Below are 14,001 nucleotides of genomic sequence, written 5' to 3' on the forward strand. Positions count from 1 at the left end.
AACTAGTGCAAACTCATGCCGAAGCAGGTTGAAAGAAGAGCAAAAACATCTTTTCTTAAAAGCTGTCAGTGCTGTTCTTTCCTCCTCTTGTTTTTATAAAGAAATGTGGTCTGATTCTGATGCAAGCTAATTGCTACACCAGCAGCAACCATGTACGTATATACCGGCTTCAAGTGCAACGGAACCCTGCCTTAGCTTCTTCTCAAATTAAGCTGATTGGTCAGGTTTGCTCTCAAACCTGGTACAATCCTTTCAGAATGGCACTTTGCTGAAAGGATTTGCCTGATGACAGACATGGAATGGGGCCAATCCATCTGCTCTACAAGGCTGAACTTTACCCCTACCCTTCAATTTAAATGTCATCTTGCCCCTTGAATCGAGAGGCAGGGATAAAAGTTAGGCATGGGACTGAGCCAAACTGTTGCTTCACTGCTCCAATACTCCATCAATATCTTGCATGATAACTTTTGTATTACCCACAGCCCATCACAGGTATCAGTGAAATGACAGAGTCTTCTGAGAGAGGCAGAAAAACATTGATGTTTAGGGAATGAATGCTGAACTGTTGCCAGCAATTTATGATGATGAAATGATCACATATAGGGCGCCTGGAGCTTTATTTTAGTTGCTGTGGTAACCAGTATCCATATTGTTAATTTTTACTAGGATCATACCCAAGTAAAAAATAACTGCATCATGATGGGCCTACAAGCCATACATTTTAACAGTGTAATTCATACTCAATCACAGCCCAGCAGTGATAAACAGCAGATCTTATTTATTCAGATAATGCAGTATTTTTTACATCAATGCTTTTTAAATAGGAAAACAGGCAAAGAGCTGAAAACATCTCAGACAACAGAACTTACACCAAACTAAAACGTAATCATCTCCCATTGTACTGAGTCATCACAGAAGATTTCTTGTGCTTTTCCAGAGTCGCTATCCTCTCAGAGTTTGTTTCTGAATTTTACCCTCTATCTCGACCTCAGATGCTGATTTAAAGAGCCAAAACTGCTGGAGTGGAGAAAAAATAGCACAAGAAAAGGGGGACAGTACCATGCAGATAGACACGAGAACTTTGGCGTTTAAATAGACGGTGACGATGCATGAAGGACTTCACGTACGATACGGTACTCTCTGCTTTTCTCTGGTAAGTCACACTGCTACGGCTTTCAAAACACGTTGCTGCTTTTATTCTGCTTCAAAGCTTCATCTTTAATATCAAAAAGTTTGAAAAGTTTGCCAACATTGTGCTAACGGACTTGATGACATCTTAACAGCAGAGTTGGATTACTGATGTTTTATTCCGGTCCATTTATTGTGACTCTGATGGCTCTCCTTCTTCTTGGCATTCTTTATGCTCTCCAAAGATGATTTCACTCCTTATTTAATATTGGCGTTATGATGTGGATATTCTACAGAGACTATTAAACACTTTACATGTCAGATGACAAAAAAGAGTTAAGAGCAAGAGAAGGCCAACATACTGAGTCTTCTTACTCCTCTGGAGACTGAAAATGTGACTACATTTTTCTAATATTTCCTCTGAAAGTTCAACTGAAGTTTGCGATCTCATAAACTAGAAGTCATTACAGAAAAGAAACAGAAGCATGAAAATGTACCTATTTTATTTAGTACTAACTTTCTTAAACGTGTCCATAAGAATACTGACAATTCTAATGATGAAAATGCCAATTTCTGATTTTTTTCTTTTGCTGTGTTTTTGATAACACTGTGTGGCATCTTACAAAAACTTTTTAGTAAATTTTGTGTAAAAGATTTAGAAAAACCCTGAACTCTGGAGCTTTTTGACCGACTTTATGTTTCAGTTATGATATTATTTTTAACACCTTTAGTTTGGGAGGGTGGAATACTGACATAAACCAACAGTGACTTGACTGAACTTATGTGGATCAATATTTCTATCCTTTTTATATTTAAGTGCATAATTATCAGTGGAAATCTACGGTGCTCACCTGTTGTAGTACAATCACTTAGTGAATTTTACCAGATCTGTGGAAAATTAATAATTCTTTTAAATTGAGAACACCACCCTTAAGTGGCTCATAAATCCAGGTAATTACTGATAAATGGAGAGTAAACAGTAGTGACGCCCAGATGAACCAAGAACCCTCCATTATTGGCTAAATCTAATTTAAGAATTGTGACTTGTAGATAAGAATGAATACCTCTAGTCTTAGATCACCAAACTGATCACCTGTTTCAATACTCTGATGTCTGCAACTAAGAGAAGCAATGCTCAAGGTTAACTGAAATGCTGCCCCTTTGACTATCTGCTAGGAACATAAATAAATAAATAAAGGTTATGGTGATTAAAAAAAACCATTGAGTTGTTTGGAGTTGAAATTTGTTTTAAAACAGGAGTCTCTTGGATGCTGGTCCTCTCAGGTAATGACAGTAGTTTTTACAGGGACAACTCAAGGAACTGGTTTTCTTTGCAATATAAGACAAAGACATCAGTTGCAACCTATGAATGTTCTGTCACTTATTCCCTTTCATTATTAATGTACCGTAGGCACAGTTTAGCCCAGCAGTGTCCAACCTTTTTATTATGGGGCCTTATCTACTAGCTGTTACGCTGCCACCTGTAGGAAGTTTTAGTGCACTACAAAGCTAAGTCGACTGACCAACCACTTAACCAGCTGATGTTAAAACACTAAAAATGATTGACATCAGTATCTGTGATTGGCTGATCTCACTTGTAGCCCATTATATCGGCAGCAAAATAACATCAGGTCATCCCTACAAGAAGCAACTTGTTCAGCAATTTTAGAATGAATTGCCAGCTGCTGCTTTCAAAATTTCTGACATGATTTTTGGAGAACACGGATCAGGTCATTGTATGTTATTTCAGTCACAGCGACTGAAGATTCTTTTTTAAGTTACTGGCACAGTCTTTGAACTGGGAGAATATTATGATAAATGTACCCTAGTGTCAAATATCAGCTACTTTTTAGTCTGTTAATCCACATTTTTGCATTTGAATTGAGTTGAAATATCACAAACTCCAACTTTGCATCAACTTCTTTGGCTTGAACCCAGTAAAGCAGTGGTTCTCAATAGGTGGCTCAGGACCCAAAAGCTACCTCAAGTGGGTCATAAACGTGTGCCTGGGGAAAAAAAAGAGGCAAAACTTGAATGTACACAAGCCATACGTCTATACATATTCATGCTTTTTATTTTACTTAGTTTTTGAGCAATTTTCAGTCGTTATCTCAAGATTTCAACTTATCTATCTCCTTTCTTGGGAAACAAAGCTGTTTTTTCCAAGATAGTAAAGTTATTTTCTCAAGAAAATACAATAATTTCCATGCTATCTCAGAAAAAGGGCAAAAAATTAAATGTATGCAGACATGCCTTTCTGTATTATACATTTTTAAAACATCTTTGTTTCGCCATTCACTCACTGAAGACATTTAAGTAATTAATTTGTTGTTTTAATTTTGAGATGCAACTCCTCATAAGGAGGTGGTGGGTCCTGATGCCCAGACCAGTTGAGAACCACTGCATTAAAGGAACATTTAAGTGTATGGCACCAATATATTCTGTGTGGGACAACTCAGAATGCGTAAACATTGGATTCAGATCCATTTGAGAAAAAGTATGAGCATTTTTAAAGGAGAATTTCAACCTAGAATTTCTACAAACCTTCACAATGAAGCAGAATTTATGTTGAACGTCAGTTAATACCTGTTTTATTGATGCATTAATGCATCACATACTCCTCGTGTCATCATCACGTGCATTTGGCTAAGAATAGTCCTATTTCGGCACTACAATACTTGGCTTTACTGAGAGCTAAAACCTTATGTTTGATGCATCAGGTTTAGATATCAAAACAGAGATCTTTAATGTGCGACAGCGTGCAAGCAGGAAAAAAAGTCCCGACATTAGTGGATGTAGAGATATGGCTTTGGCGGGAGGGTGTTTCTTGAAAAAAACTAACATTTGACTTTCAGCCTCTGTCCTTGTCATCCGTCCATTCACACTTAAGGCAACCTCTCTTTTCACAAAAAACAGAGATTCGTACAGATAATCAGCTCAGACAACCATTTAAATAATCATAAAAACAAATAATGTGCGAGCAAATTCACCGGTGAGGACAACAGACAAACAATAAACAAAACGTCCATATTATAGAACATTATCGCATATGTACAACGTCTCTGATCAAAACAAGACAAATCAATCTGTCACCGGATACGATTCAGCGATGAAAAAGTGAGTTCATCTTCAGGAAGGCTTCATATTCTTTCTTTTCGAGGGGAAACGAAGAGAAAATCTGCTCTTGTATTAACTGTAAATACCAAGAAAAGACAAATGGCTGTCTTTATTCCCTTTAGAAACAAGCCAACACCGTCACTGCCTCAGGCTAAACCAGCTTCCCCTTATTCTCTTCAATAGCCGTGATTTTCTGTTAAAAAATCTTCTAAATTGTTTCACTGTCGAGCTAATTAAACTCTACATCTCAGTAAGGGTACCAAATACAGTCTTAGCAGGCCAAAGAACGCCATAAACAAACAAAAAAATCAACTCAAAATGTTGCTTTTCTTTCCTTTACCTGCAATGAGGCATGTTGACAGTGTTATTCTGGGTTAATCAATGCTACAATAAAGTGCTAAAGCAATGGCACAGCTTTTTTTGAAAACTCAAGAGGAAAAGAAAGTCATTAAACAAATTCATTAAACATCTTTACACTGATGTGCCTCATTGTGTCGAGTCCCAGCAGGCCTGTTAGAAGTGTAATTGATGGGACTCTAGCTGCAAAGTCTGACAGAAAATCTGCAAAAATAGAAACAATTTAAATAATCAGCTATCAATAAATAAGAACCGAACATCGACAGTCTGTAGACAGTGGACTGGATAGAGTCTGAATAGGCTGATTAAAGGTGCAGTCCAACCAAAAGATAACCCCAAAGAGAGGAAAGGTCAATATGTCGTCGGTATTTCATCGTTGTTGCTGTTTTTACGGAGACATTCACTGAGAGAGAAGAGTTCAGACTGGATGGATAGAAGGAAGAACGGGGAGGAAGTGACATCACACCCTGAGAAGGTCCTCATCACTGTCATCCTCGTCCCGTTTCCTATTTGCTGCCGTGGTGTTACCGTGGTTAAGGCCTGAGGGGCGGGGTTTGCTGCTCTTCCTTTTTCTGTCAGACTCTTCCAGGAGGCCGACCAGATCTTCGTCACTCTCCTCCTGAAATTAAAAGATGTCTGTAAAGTTTGGGCCAACAAAGAAAGTAAAAAAGGAGCACATTCCAATAACAAGCTTCTTCAGGTGCACAACAAAACAAAACAAAAGACAACAACAACCAAAAAGTCCTTTTAAGTCGTTTAATGTCAAGCAAAGGCAATGGCCATAATGAACATGTTTCATCAAACGGTCTTCTTCGGCTGAAAAAGACCTTGATTTTTTCATTGAAAGTAGGGCTGAAGTAAACATGTTGATGATGATATGTTAGTACGTCTCATCATGTTCATTAAACAATGTTTATCATTTGCCCTTACTGAGAAGTTCACTACCGTTTGTTTACATCAAACTGTAACTGGGATTCTGCTGATTGGGAGTGACACGTTCAGATTTAAATCCCAACAAACTCAATATTTCATTACTAATTTTCTGCTTATCAATTATCCCTCAGTTTTTGTAGGTTTGCGTGTAGCAAGGGATGGTGTTTGACACTTTGGCTGCAACTTTTTTCCATCTGGTTTTGCAGATGGCGGCTCCGTCTTCTTGAATTTCTCCTCGCTAACCATTACAGGGCCCATAATGCCTCCTCTTTTCTTTGAAGGATACAAACATTCACTGCTTGCTCCCTCTACCATTGTAAAGCTAATGCAGTAAAGTCTCAGAAGCTATTATGCTAACCAGCCAGGCTGCTAATACCACAGGTGGTACCGCACTATTTTGTTTCTGTGAACCAAGTGAGAAAAAAAAAACTTGGTACTGGGGAAACTTGTATTACCAAACATTTGCATTTTAACTGTTCCCTTATTTCACTTTTCTATCCATAACAAGTTAATATGTGGTTAAAGGGGTATTTGGGGATTTTTTTAAGTTTGGTTGTATGAGGTACAATCTCAATTACCTGGTGGTGTAGGTGTGGAAAATGCAAACACATGCTTGGGATCCCTCCTGCTCAAAACTTTCAAATGAGGTTTCTCTGCTCTCTCTTTCAGTCTGCAGTCTGTATAAGTTCTTCTTCGGTGTACTCTGGTTCATACAAATATCTTCTTGTATCCAAAGTAAACAGCACATCATCATCACTCCAGTTATAATCACTCATATTAACTTTGTTTTAGATTGGTCTTTGTAGAAGCCCACAGACCCACACAGCTGATCAGAGGATCAGTGCGCTGCAGAAGGAGACAAAATACCAAAAGCTGCATCCTAAATTAGTGCCTGACACAGAGGGGTTTTTGGGGTGAAATGAAGTGCTTTGTACGTTTTCGACACAGTGTATAGGCAATCCAACATATTTTCTTGGCCCATTTTTACGTAAAACTTGTAAAATACACGGATGAAACGTTCCCATCTATAGCCACTATGCTGTGGATCTCTCTAAGTTCATAATAACCACAGGAGCAACTTTCACAGAAACCACTGGAGGCTAATACCACTACTATAGCCAAGCACCTTATACAACCCAACTTCAAAAATCCCGAAATATCCCTTTAAGATAATACCATAATCTTTGATCTGCCTGAAGTTCCTAATTTTCTTTCACGATAAAGCAGGTGTGTAATCGAAAAGGTATCAACCTTTTTTAACTGCTGTTAGTGGCGTACTGTAAAAACAAAAACAAAAAAACAAAAACAAAAAAAAAGCCCCCTCTACTTAATAGCCTAGGGTGTTAGCCGTTAGTGTGATTTTTTTGTGAGACTTAGTGACGCGGTCTAACTTGCTTCCCTGTGTTTTTTAACCCCCCGCTTCCTTATACAGGTGTCTGTATTCATATTAAGGGGAGAGACTCACCTGGAGGAAGGCGCTGCGATGGACCGTGGAGGGTTTGGACAGTACAGAGGATTTGACGACCCTCACTCCAGGGACGCTCAGCACCTCGTCCTCGCTGTCGTCATCCTGCTCATCCAGAGAGAAGGAGCGTAGGCCATCTGTATTCACCGGCTTGGTCTTGATGTGGCCATTGCTGTGGTTACTCTTGCCTCTGTGGGAGGATGATGACGAGGATGAAGGTGGGGCTTCCAGCTCCTCCATCAGCCACTCCATCTCCTCTTCGCCTCCTTCTTCATCCATGTTGACCTGAGGAGAGATGGAGAGATGGAGAGGTGTTTGGATCTTTTAATTAATATGAATCCCAAAAGTGTTGTTTAAAAATGAGTCAAGCATTGAAAAAACCTTCCTGAGATATGTAGATACAAGAAAAAAAACCTGTAAGCATTAGAGATAAATCTAAACAGTATGTAAAGCTGTCCAACAGATGTTTTGGAGTAAAAATAAGTTTTTCTGTTAAAAAATACAGGGTTAAAAGCAAATACGTAGTGAGGTATAAAAACCTTTTTGATTGGAGTAAAGATAAAATAAACTGTCTATCTGGTACCACCTTTAACTACAGGCCAATAACTGTTGTGCCATCTTCACTAAAATTATGGTAAAATCTGGTGGATTTTGCAGTATTATAATCAACTAATGGTCAACATCACTCAGTGTGATATGACTGAAAATTACCCCCCATTCATTAAATAAAACCAGCTACTGGAGAAGTGACAAACTGATCTGCAATGCCATCAGTCAGCCTGATTCAACCTGAGACAGCTCAATTCACACAGCTGCAGCTGTCACCTGCAACATTTTAAAAAGGTCTTGCTGTGAACAAAGCTTTACATACCAGTGTCACTTATATTCCAGGATTTACTGTGTGTGGTATCTAAGCCTTTAGAAGTGCATATAAAATTGTTCTATTTAGTCATTTTTTGCTGCAGCAGGGTCTCAAGAATGTTTTATGAATGTTTCTGTTTCTTTTAAAGGCAGCACATGTGAAAGCAGTCAGGGCCATGACTTAACTACAAGCCAATCATTGATATCTTAAATTTAAGAGACACATGTCCCACTGGTGTATCATTTGCCTTATGTAATAACATGAGTTTTGAAGTAGCATGTGAGATATTGCGTCAACAGATGCAGCAGCTCTGCAGTGAGTAAAGCTGCATGTGAACATGATCTGAACGGCTCCAAAGTGATCTCTCTGGAAAGACACTTCCTCTATAACTGGAATAATTATCTTTTATCTTAGGAAAAATTAAATCTAAACATCAGACAACTAAAAAACAATCATCTGATTGGATCAACTTACTTTGGAATATTTATATGAGACCTGGTTTCCTCTCCTGCAGCAGCCAGCAACCTTCTGAATCACCAGCTCTCTGTTAGACAAATGAGAAAAAAGACAACAGGTTTTCACGAAAATCCTACAAATGTAATCTAACAAGGGATTCTTCTGGCATCTTAAACTCAATCAAGGCTTCACACCTTCTCTCTCTCTTGTGCAGCAGAAGCCCGAGCAGACAAACCACGAGGCCCACCAAAAGTAAAGTCAATATCACGCCCATTGCTTGTGTCCGTCTGGAGGCACCTGGAGCCTCGCTGCTGTCGTTGTCATATTCATGATTACTGGTTCTGCAAGGCAATGAGGAAAACAGAATAATCTGTATAAGCTCTCAAATCTGGACAAAAAAAATGGTTTGAAAAAAGAGCTTTTACTTACGTGAGACCACACACAGCATTGGTGTGCCACACAAACAGATACTGGCATTCATCAGTCTCCAACATAAACTCAGGGATGCCGATTCCAACTAAGGGGTTACAGTGGAACATGATGATGGATGAAACCGTCGTTGTTTTCTCTCGTCCACACTGGGACTCAGAGGGCACTATCACATCCAGGTTTCCCCCTGGTGGAAAAGAAGAAAGGCTTATGATCCTGAATTAATGCTAAAAAATGTTAGCTGGAACCATCAGATTCTAGTGACCTTCAAATATAATTTAAAGTCATTTAAAACCTTAAAGGAAGAAGTATAATTGTCAGCCAAGAACAGATAGTAAATAGCTAGCTTGTTGTATGACTTAACAAATGAACCATGAAGAAATGCTAAGGCCAGAACAAAACACTTTAAAAAGTTTAAGTTTGCATAAAAATGGCAAACATTTTGTGTCTGTACTTGTTTTAATAGTCACAGAAGTGAACTACCTTTGACGTAGTATTTTGCTCTGCTGGAGGAGCCGATTCTGCGTCTGTATTGTCCGTTGAGTTTGACCTGGCAGATGTTGGCGCCCACACAGCTGGGCAGCGAGTTGTTGGTGATGCCAGACAGCTGGATGTGGTAGATGTAGCGGTCACCATTGGGGCGGATGTCTCCAGATGCCTGATGGTGGCTGAGAGAAGTAGGGTAAAAAATAAGTATCAAACCAAACACATAAAACAGACATTTCCTACCTTCAAATACGATCTATTTAGTTGCAATTACTTAGATGAGGCTGGCCACACACCAAATGACTTTAAGTACAATTTTAGGTCTCATTTGCCTTCTCTCAATGATCGTGGGGTGTGTCCCGAATTTAAAGTTATTCACAAACAATTCTGACATTGCCTAGTATGTGGCTAGCTTAATGTGAATGAAGGCCAGTTCATTGGGAGATAAAGACAAGGGTGGACAAGTTTTATGTAGTGTTTGGGTTACCTGAAATAAAGGTTGCCCAGACTGAGTCTGGCTCCTGTGTCAGGAACCTGAATCGTCCCATTTTTCATCTCTATCTCACGCTGCTTCACCGCACACGCTGACCGAGTCTCCCAGCCAATAACAAACTCACAGGAAGCCTCATCGACGCTGTTAATATACACAGAAACATGACAAGTTAGAAGAATCATATCTGACAGACATATTTACCGTGACATAAGTGCAGATTTAATATTTCAGAAGAAAGACATATAGTGCATTGGAAAAAAATTCAGAATGCACTAATTGCTCATAACTGTGTGGTTATAAAAAAACTGAAAAAGAGAGGTAACGTGATTTAAATCCTTTGAAACATCATATACTTAACACAAGATCATTGTACAATTAAAATGAACAAAAATAAAATAGATCAAAAAAGAAGAGGAAATAAAACAAAAGAAATCCATAAGAAAAATCACTAAGTTAAATAAATGAAGAAAAATATAACATGATAATTTAATTTTCTCTTCTATTGACATTGCTGATGCATTAGATCTAGACTAAATGTGACGATCTATTTTGGTCTTGTGAGTGTCCATGAAAGACACTGTGGCTGACTTACTAAACTACACAGAGAAGTACTGATCTAGGCATGCGTGAGCTTCTGCTTTTACACCTCAATTTTGGTTGTTGATGACAAGACATACTATCTTTAGCATAGTTCATAAAAGGGATGCGTGCGGTTAAACAGTTAAATACGTTAACAAAAAATCCCGAGATTTACGAGTCAGTGAAACGAATTACCTATAGTACTTTACAAACACAGGCTTAAAATCCTGGTCTAGAGAGCTCTCTTAAACTGTAATGATCTTCCTGCCACAAGAAGCTGGTGTAGCTCAGTTAATAGCCGCTGCCTTCCTGTCTGAGCTTCCCCTGGCACTACACTGGAAGCAACTATGAGAAGCTTAGCAGTTAGCATGTCGTAGGAACAGCATGGTATGACAGTTTTGTAAGTAATAAATAGAAATAAAATGGCAAGTAGGCTGTCGAGGGTTAAACTCACGTGTAACTGCTCAACCAAAGTTAAAGAGGTGACACATCAAAGCCGATCGTGCTACTAATGTTTGCCATGCTGTACAGAGTATGTTAGGCTCACATCATACCTGCTAACACACAACCCTGTGATGAATCTGACTGTTTTTTAAGTATTTTCTTTTCTGTAGACTAGTTGATTAAACGCAATTTAAATCAGCGTTTAGCCGAATGGGGAAATAGACGCCTCCTTAGTTCACACACCTTTAAAAACAGAGCAAATTTTGCAGATACTGTGTTTGAATTGATGAATATAAAAAGGAACAGGTTAATTAAAAAAAGAAAGCCGATAAAGGTCAAATGAGCCTCTTTTTTAGGACTTTAATGTTCAACATTTCTCAAGACAATCTGACTGATGTGATGATGGATAACAATGAGTCTAGTAAGGAATATTTTGCAATGTACCTCACTCAAATGACGCCTAAAGAAGATAAAGTTTAACTTCAAATACAAACACTCTGCTCTGCTATTAACTGGATGGCGCACTGAAGAGTAAATGAGTGTCATTGTAGAGACAGGTTATGATCTGTTGCAGCATCACGCTTGATATTTAACAAATCATAACCACAGGCATAAATGATACAGATGTAACCATTTTAAGTAAATATTAGGCTGCTTTTTGTGTAATTCATGAGGGCTTTACCTGATTTCATAGTCATTGAGCTATCCTTAAACTGTGACTGGAATAAAGATCTCTGTGTTTGTCCTTTAAACCTGGGTCAAAGAGTACAAACTTTATATTGAGGGGAAAGTGTATGTGTTACCTGATGAGTGCAGGGTGTCCCACAGTGGAGCCACAGCTGAGTCGGATCACAGTCTTGGCCTTCACGCCGTTGCCACAGACCTCATCTCCCGCTGAGTAAGTCACAAAGATCTTTTCATCTGCACAAGAAGGTTGAGACTGTGAGTATCCACATAGATTTAACACAGCTGTGAATGTCAAATCTAGCAGAAAACAAGAGCGAACTAAGAACTATGATTAAATCTGGCAAATTACACTGGATTTCACTGGTTTTTGTTTAATTTTGCCAACATTGAAGTTGTGATTTGATACATCCAGTCATGTGCAGAAGTTTAAGGAATGCATGGCACCAATGATTCATCACAGAACCTAATGTGCCACAACTGGGAACCGAAGAAGGGGGGAGGGAGGGAGTTTCATGGCAATCCTATTACAACAATCTATTTACCAATGCCCCCGGTAATATGTAAAGACATCCAGAGAATGACCTGGATTGTGTCAATTCTTTCACCCCGATGGCACTCTCAGGTGGGCTTACTTGCCGTTAAACTCCCTACTTCAGCCTTAATTTTTTTACACAAACATGCCTCAAAGTTCTGCACAGTACTGTATCACATCGTGTCCTAACTGGGCTGAACAGCAGCAACAAAACCAGCTTAATTTCACTGATTCATGTTGCAGTATCCTGACAGCAGGCAAGTTCTGCAGCATGAAGCAGCGTATTGCTGTGTGACAATTTTTCTCTGTCGCCCCGTTTCTATATTAATCTCCGTCACGTTGAAATGGGAGAGGCACAGGGAAACAAGTAGATAATAAGACACAAAAAGTGTCGATTAGATAATTTCCTTGTTTTTCTTTAACTCTCCTGGCTCTGCAGCACCTCTCAGCTTGCATTGAAAATATCCGTATCTGTGTTTGAAATGTTTTGTATTTGTGTAAACAAAGAGACAAAACAATTCGGCTTAAATTTGTTAAAGGCTCGTCAATACAAAACACCACGCTTGTTTCTCTGCCTTTAACATTGAAGAGCTTATATTTTTGTGAGGAAAAACTAAAATTCATAGGAGAGAGAATTTAATATTTAACAGATCCAGTGCTATACATCTGTGATGCGACTTATCTGAGGCTCACGTGCAGTTAGGACTTGATGTAAAACACTATTCAGGTAAAGGACCATGTCAGTAATGCTTGGTATTTATTGTCCAACGCACGGTATGTTAATTCTGCTACCAGGGGTCTCTTAATCAAAATAATAACAAAAGATTTTGAGTACAGGTGCAGTGCACAACCACCTCTGCTGCTTACTTGTTTACTATATTTACAAACAATAACCACTATTTACAAAGGATTCCAGGGCTGCTCACAGCCCGAATCAGGAAGGCAATTTCTGACAGCTTTTCTGCCTCATTATGTGACATTCATACTTGAAAAGAACATTGTGGTTTACTGACTGGTGAATACATCTTGTAAAGTTTAGTCTTTATTGAACGGATTCCTCAGTATAAAGGGTGAACTGCAGAGATGGGCGGAGCTGAACAACAAGTCTCTACTCAGCTTGGAAAAGCTTGGTGGGGCTAGTCTGTAATGGGGGTCAGGGGTGGGGCTGATGAGGACTGCTATGTGGGGAATTTGGGCAACAGAATGCCCAACTGATGGCAGAGAATGACTGTGGTCCATCACAAGTAAGCAGTACAAACATGAAGCAACAGAGGGGCAGCTTCCAGTTAGCAGACTCTAATGTAACATACAGTGTAACACGGCAACAATAAAAATACTGTTATGTCATAGCACCCACTGCAAGACATATCCTCTCAAAACTATACAATTTATTACCTTAAATATTTGAGGTAATGCAAGACCTTAAGTAAGCATAGGTTATAAAGAAAAATGAAACTTTTATGGCTGTGCTTCTCACCAGCGTAGCTCATTTCCTGCGTATAAACTCGACCCAGTGTCTGGACCTTCCCTGCTGCTGCTGAATGTCGGCAAACTGTCGCTCCTCCTGGACAACTTGTTAATCCACCGTGGATACCCTGACACAGGTTGATGTTATATCTGAGGAGAAAAGTCAGAAAGATTAAACCCGTACTAAATAAAGGTTCTAAAAAAGTCTTGTTGATTATCGAAATATAATTTCATTTTTTCTTGTGTCTGCTGTAATCAAAGAAAAATTTCTATCTTGTATTTTAGATTCAGTTGCAAAGATCTGTTACCGTCCATAATCCCAACATGACCAGACAACCACACTGATGTACAGGTGTTTTGGCTCTGAACATTTCTCTTACAATTTAGCAGACGTAATCTTCATGTTTTATATTGGTAGCTATCTAGCATGGCATCCACATTGGTGACAGAGCTTCTGTAATTTGTCTTTTTTTTTTTCTAATTAGTCTTACTGCTTTTCAATGCTCAAATGGCCAAAAGAGGAGGAGTGGTTTTCAGTTTAAGTTCTGTTTTACATGAAAACCTGT

General features: G+C 38.9%; 1 protein-coding gene across 1 annotated transcript in view; it reads right to left on the reverse strand.

Annotated features, from left to right (window-relative positions):
- Positions 1–595: 595 nt before the first annotated feature.
- igf2r (insulin-like growth factor 2 receptor) overlaps positions 596–14,001 on the reverse strand; it is a 62,860-nt gene continuing 49,454 nt past the window's right edge. Inside the window, exons 43-51 of the mRNA XM_041804478.1 lie at positions 13,446–13,585; positions 11,553–11,670; positions 9,721–9,867; positions 9,231–9,415; positions 8,748–8,934; positions 8,513–8,659; positions 8,337–8,406; positions 7,001–7,285; positions 596–5,221 (exon numbers count right to left, since the gene is read on the reverse strand). Coding sequence (XP_041660412.1) covers positions 5,063–5,221; positions 7,001–7,285; positions 8,337–8,406; positions 8,513–8,659; positions 8,748–8,934; positions 9,231–9,415; positions 9,721–9,867; positions 11,553–11,670; positions 13,446–13,585 — 1,438 coding nt within the window. The 3' untranslated portion in view covers positions 596–5,062. The remainder of the gene's footprint in view (positions 5,222–7,000; positions 7,286–8,336; positions 8,407–8,512; positions 8,660–8,747; positions 8,935–9,230; positions 9,416–9,720; positions 9,868–11,552; positions 11,671–13,445; positions 13,586–14,001) is intronic.

This window comes from Cheilinus undulatus, linkage group 14 (assembly GCF_018320785.1).
Source record: "Cheilinus undulatus linkage group 14, ASM1832078v1, whole genome shotgun sequence".
NCBI classification, from domain to species: domain Eukaryota; kingdom Metazoa; phylum Chordata; class Actinopteri; order Labriformes; family Labridae; genus Cheilinus; species Cheilinus undulatus.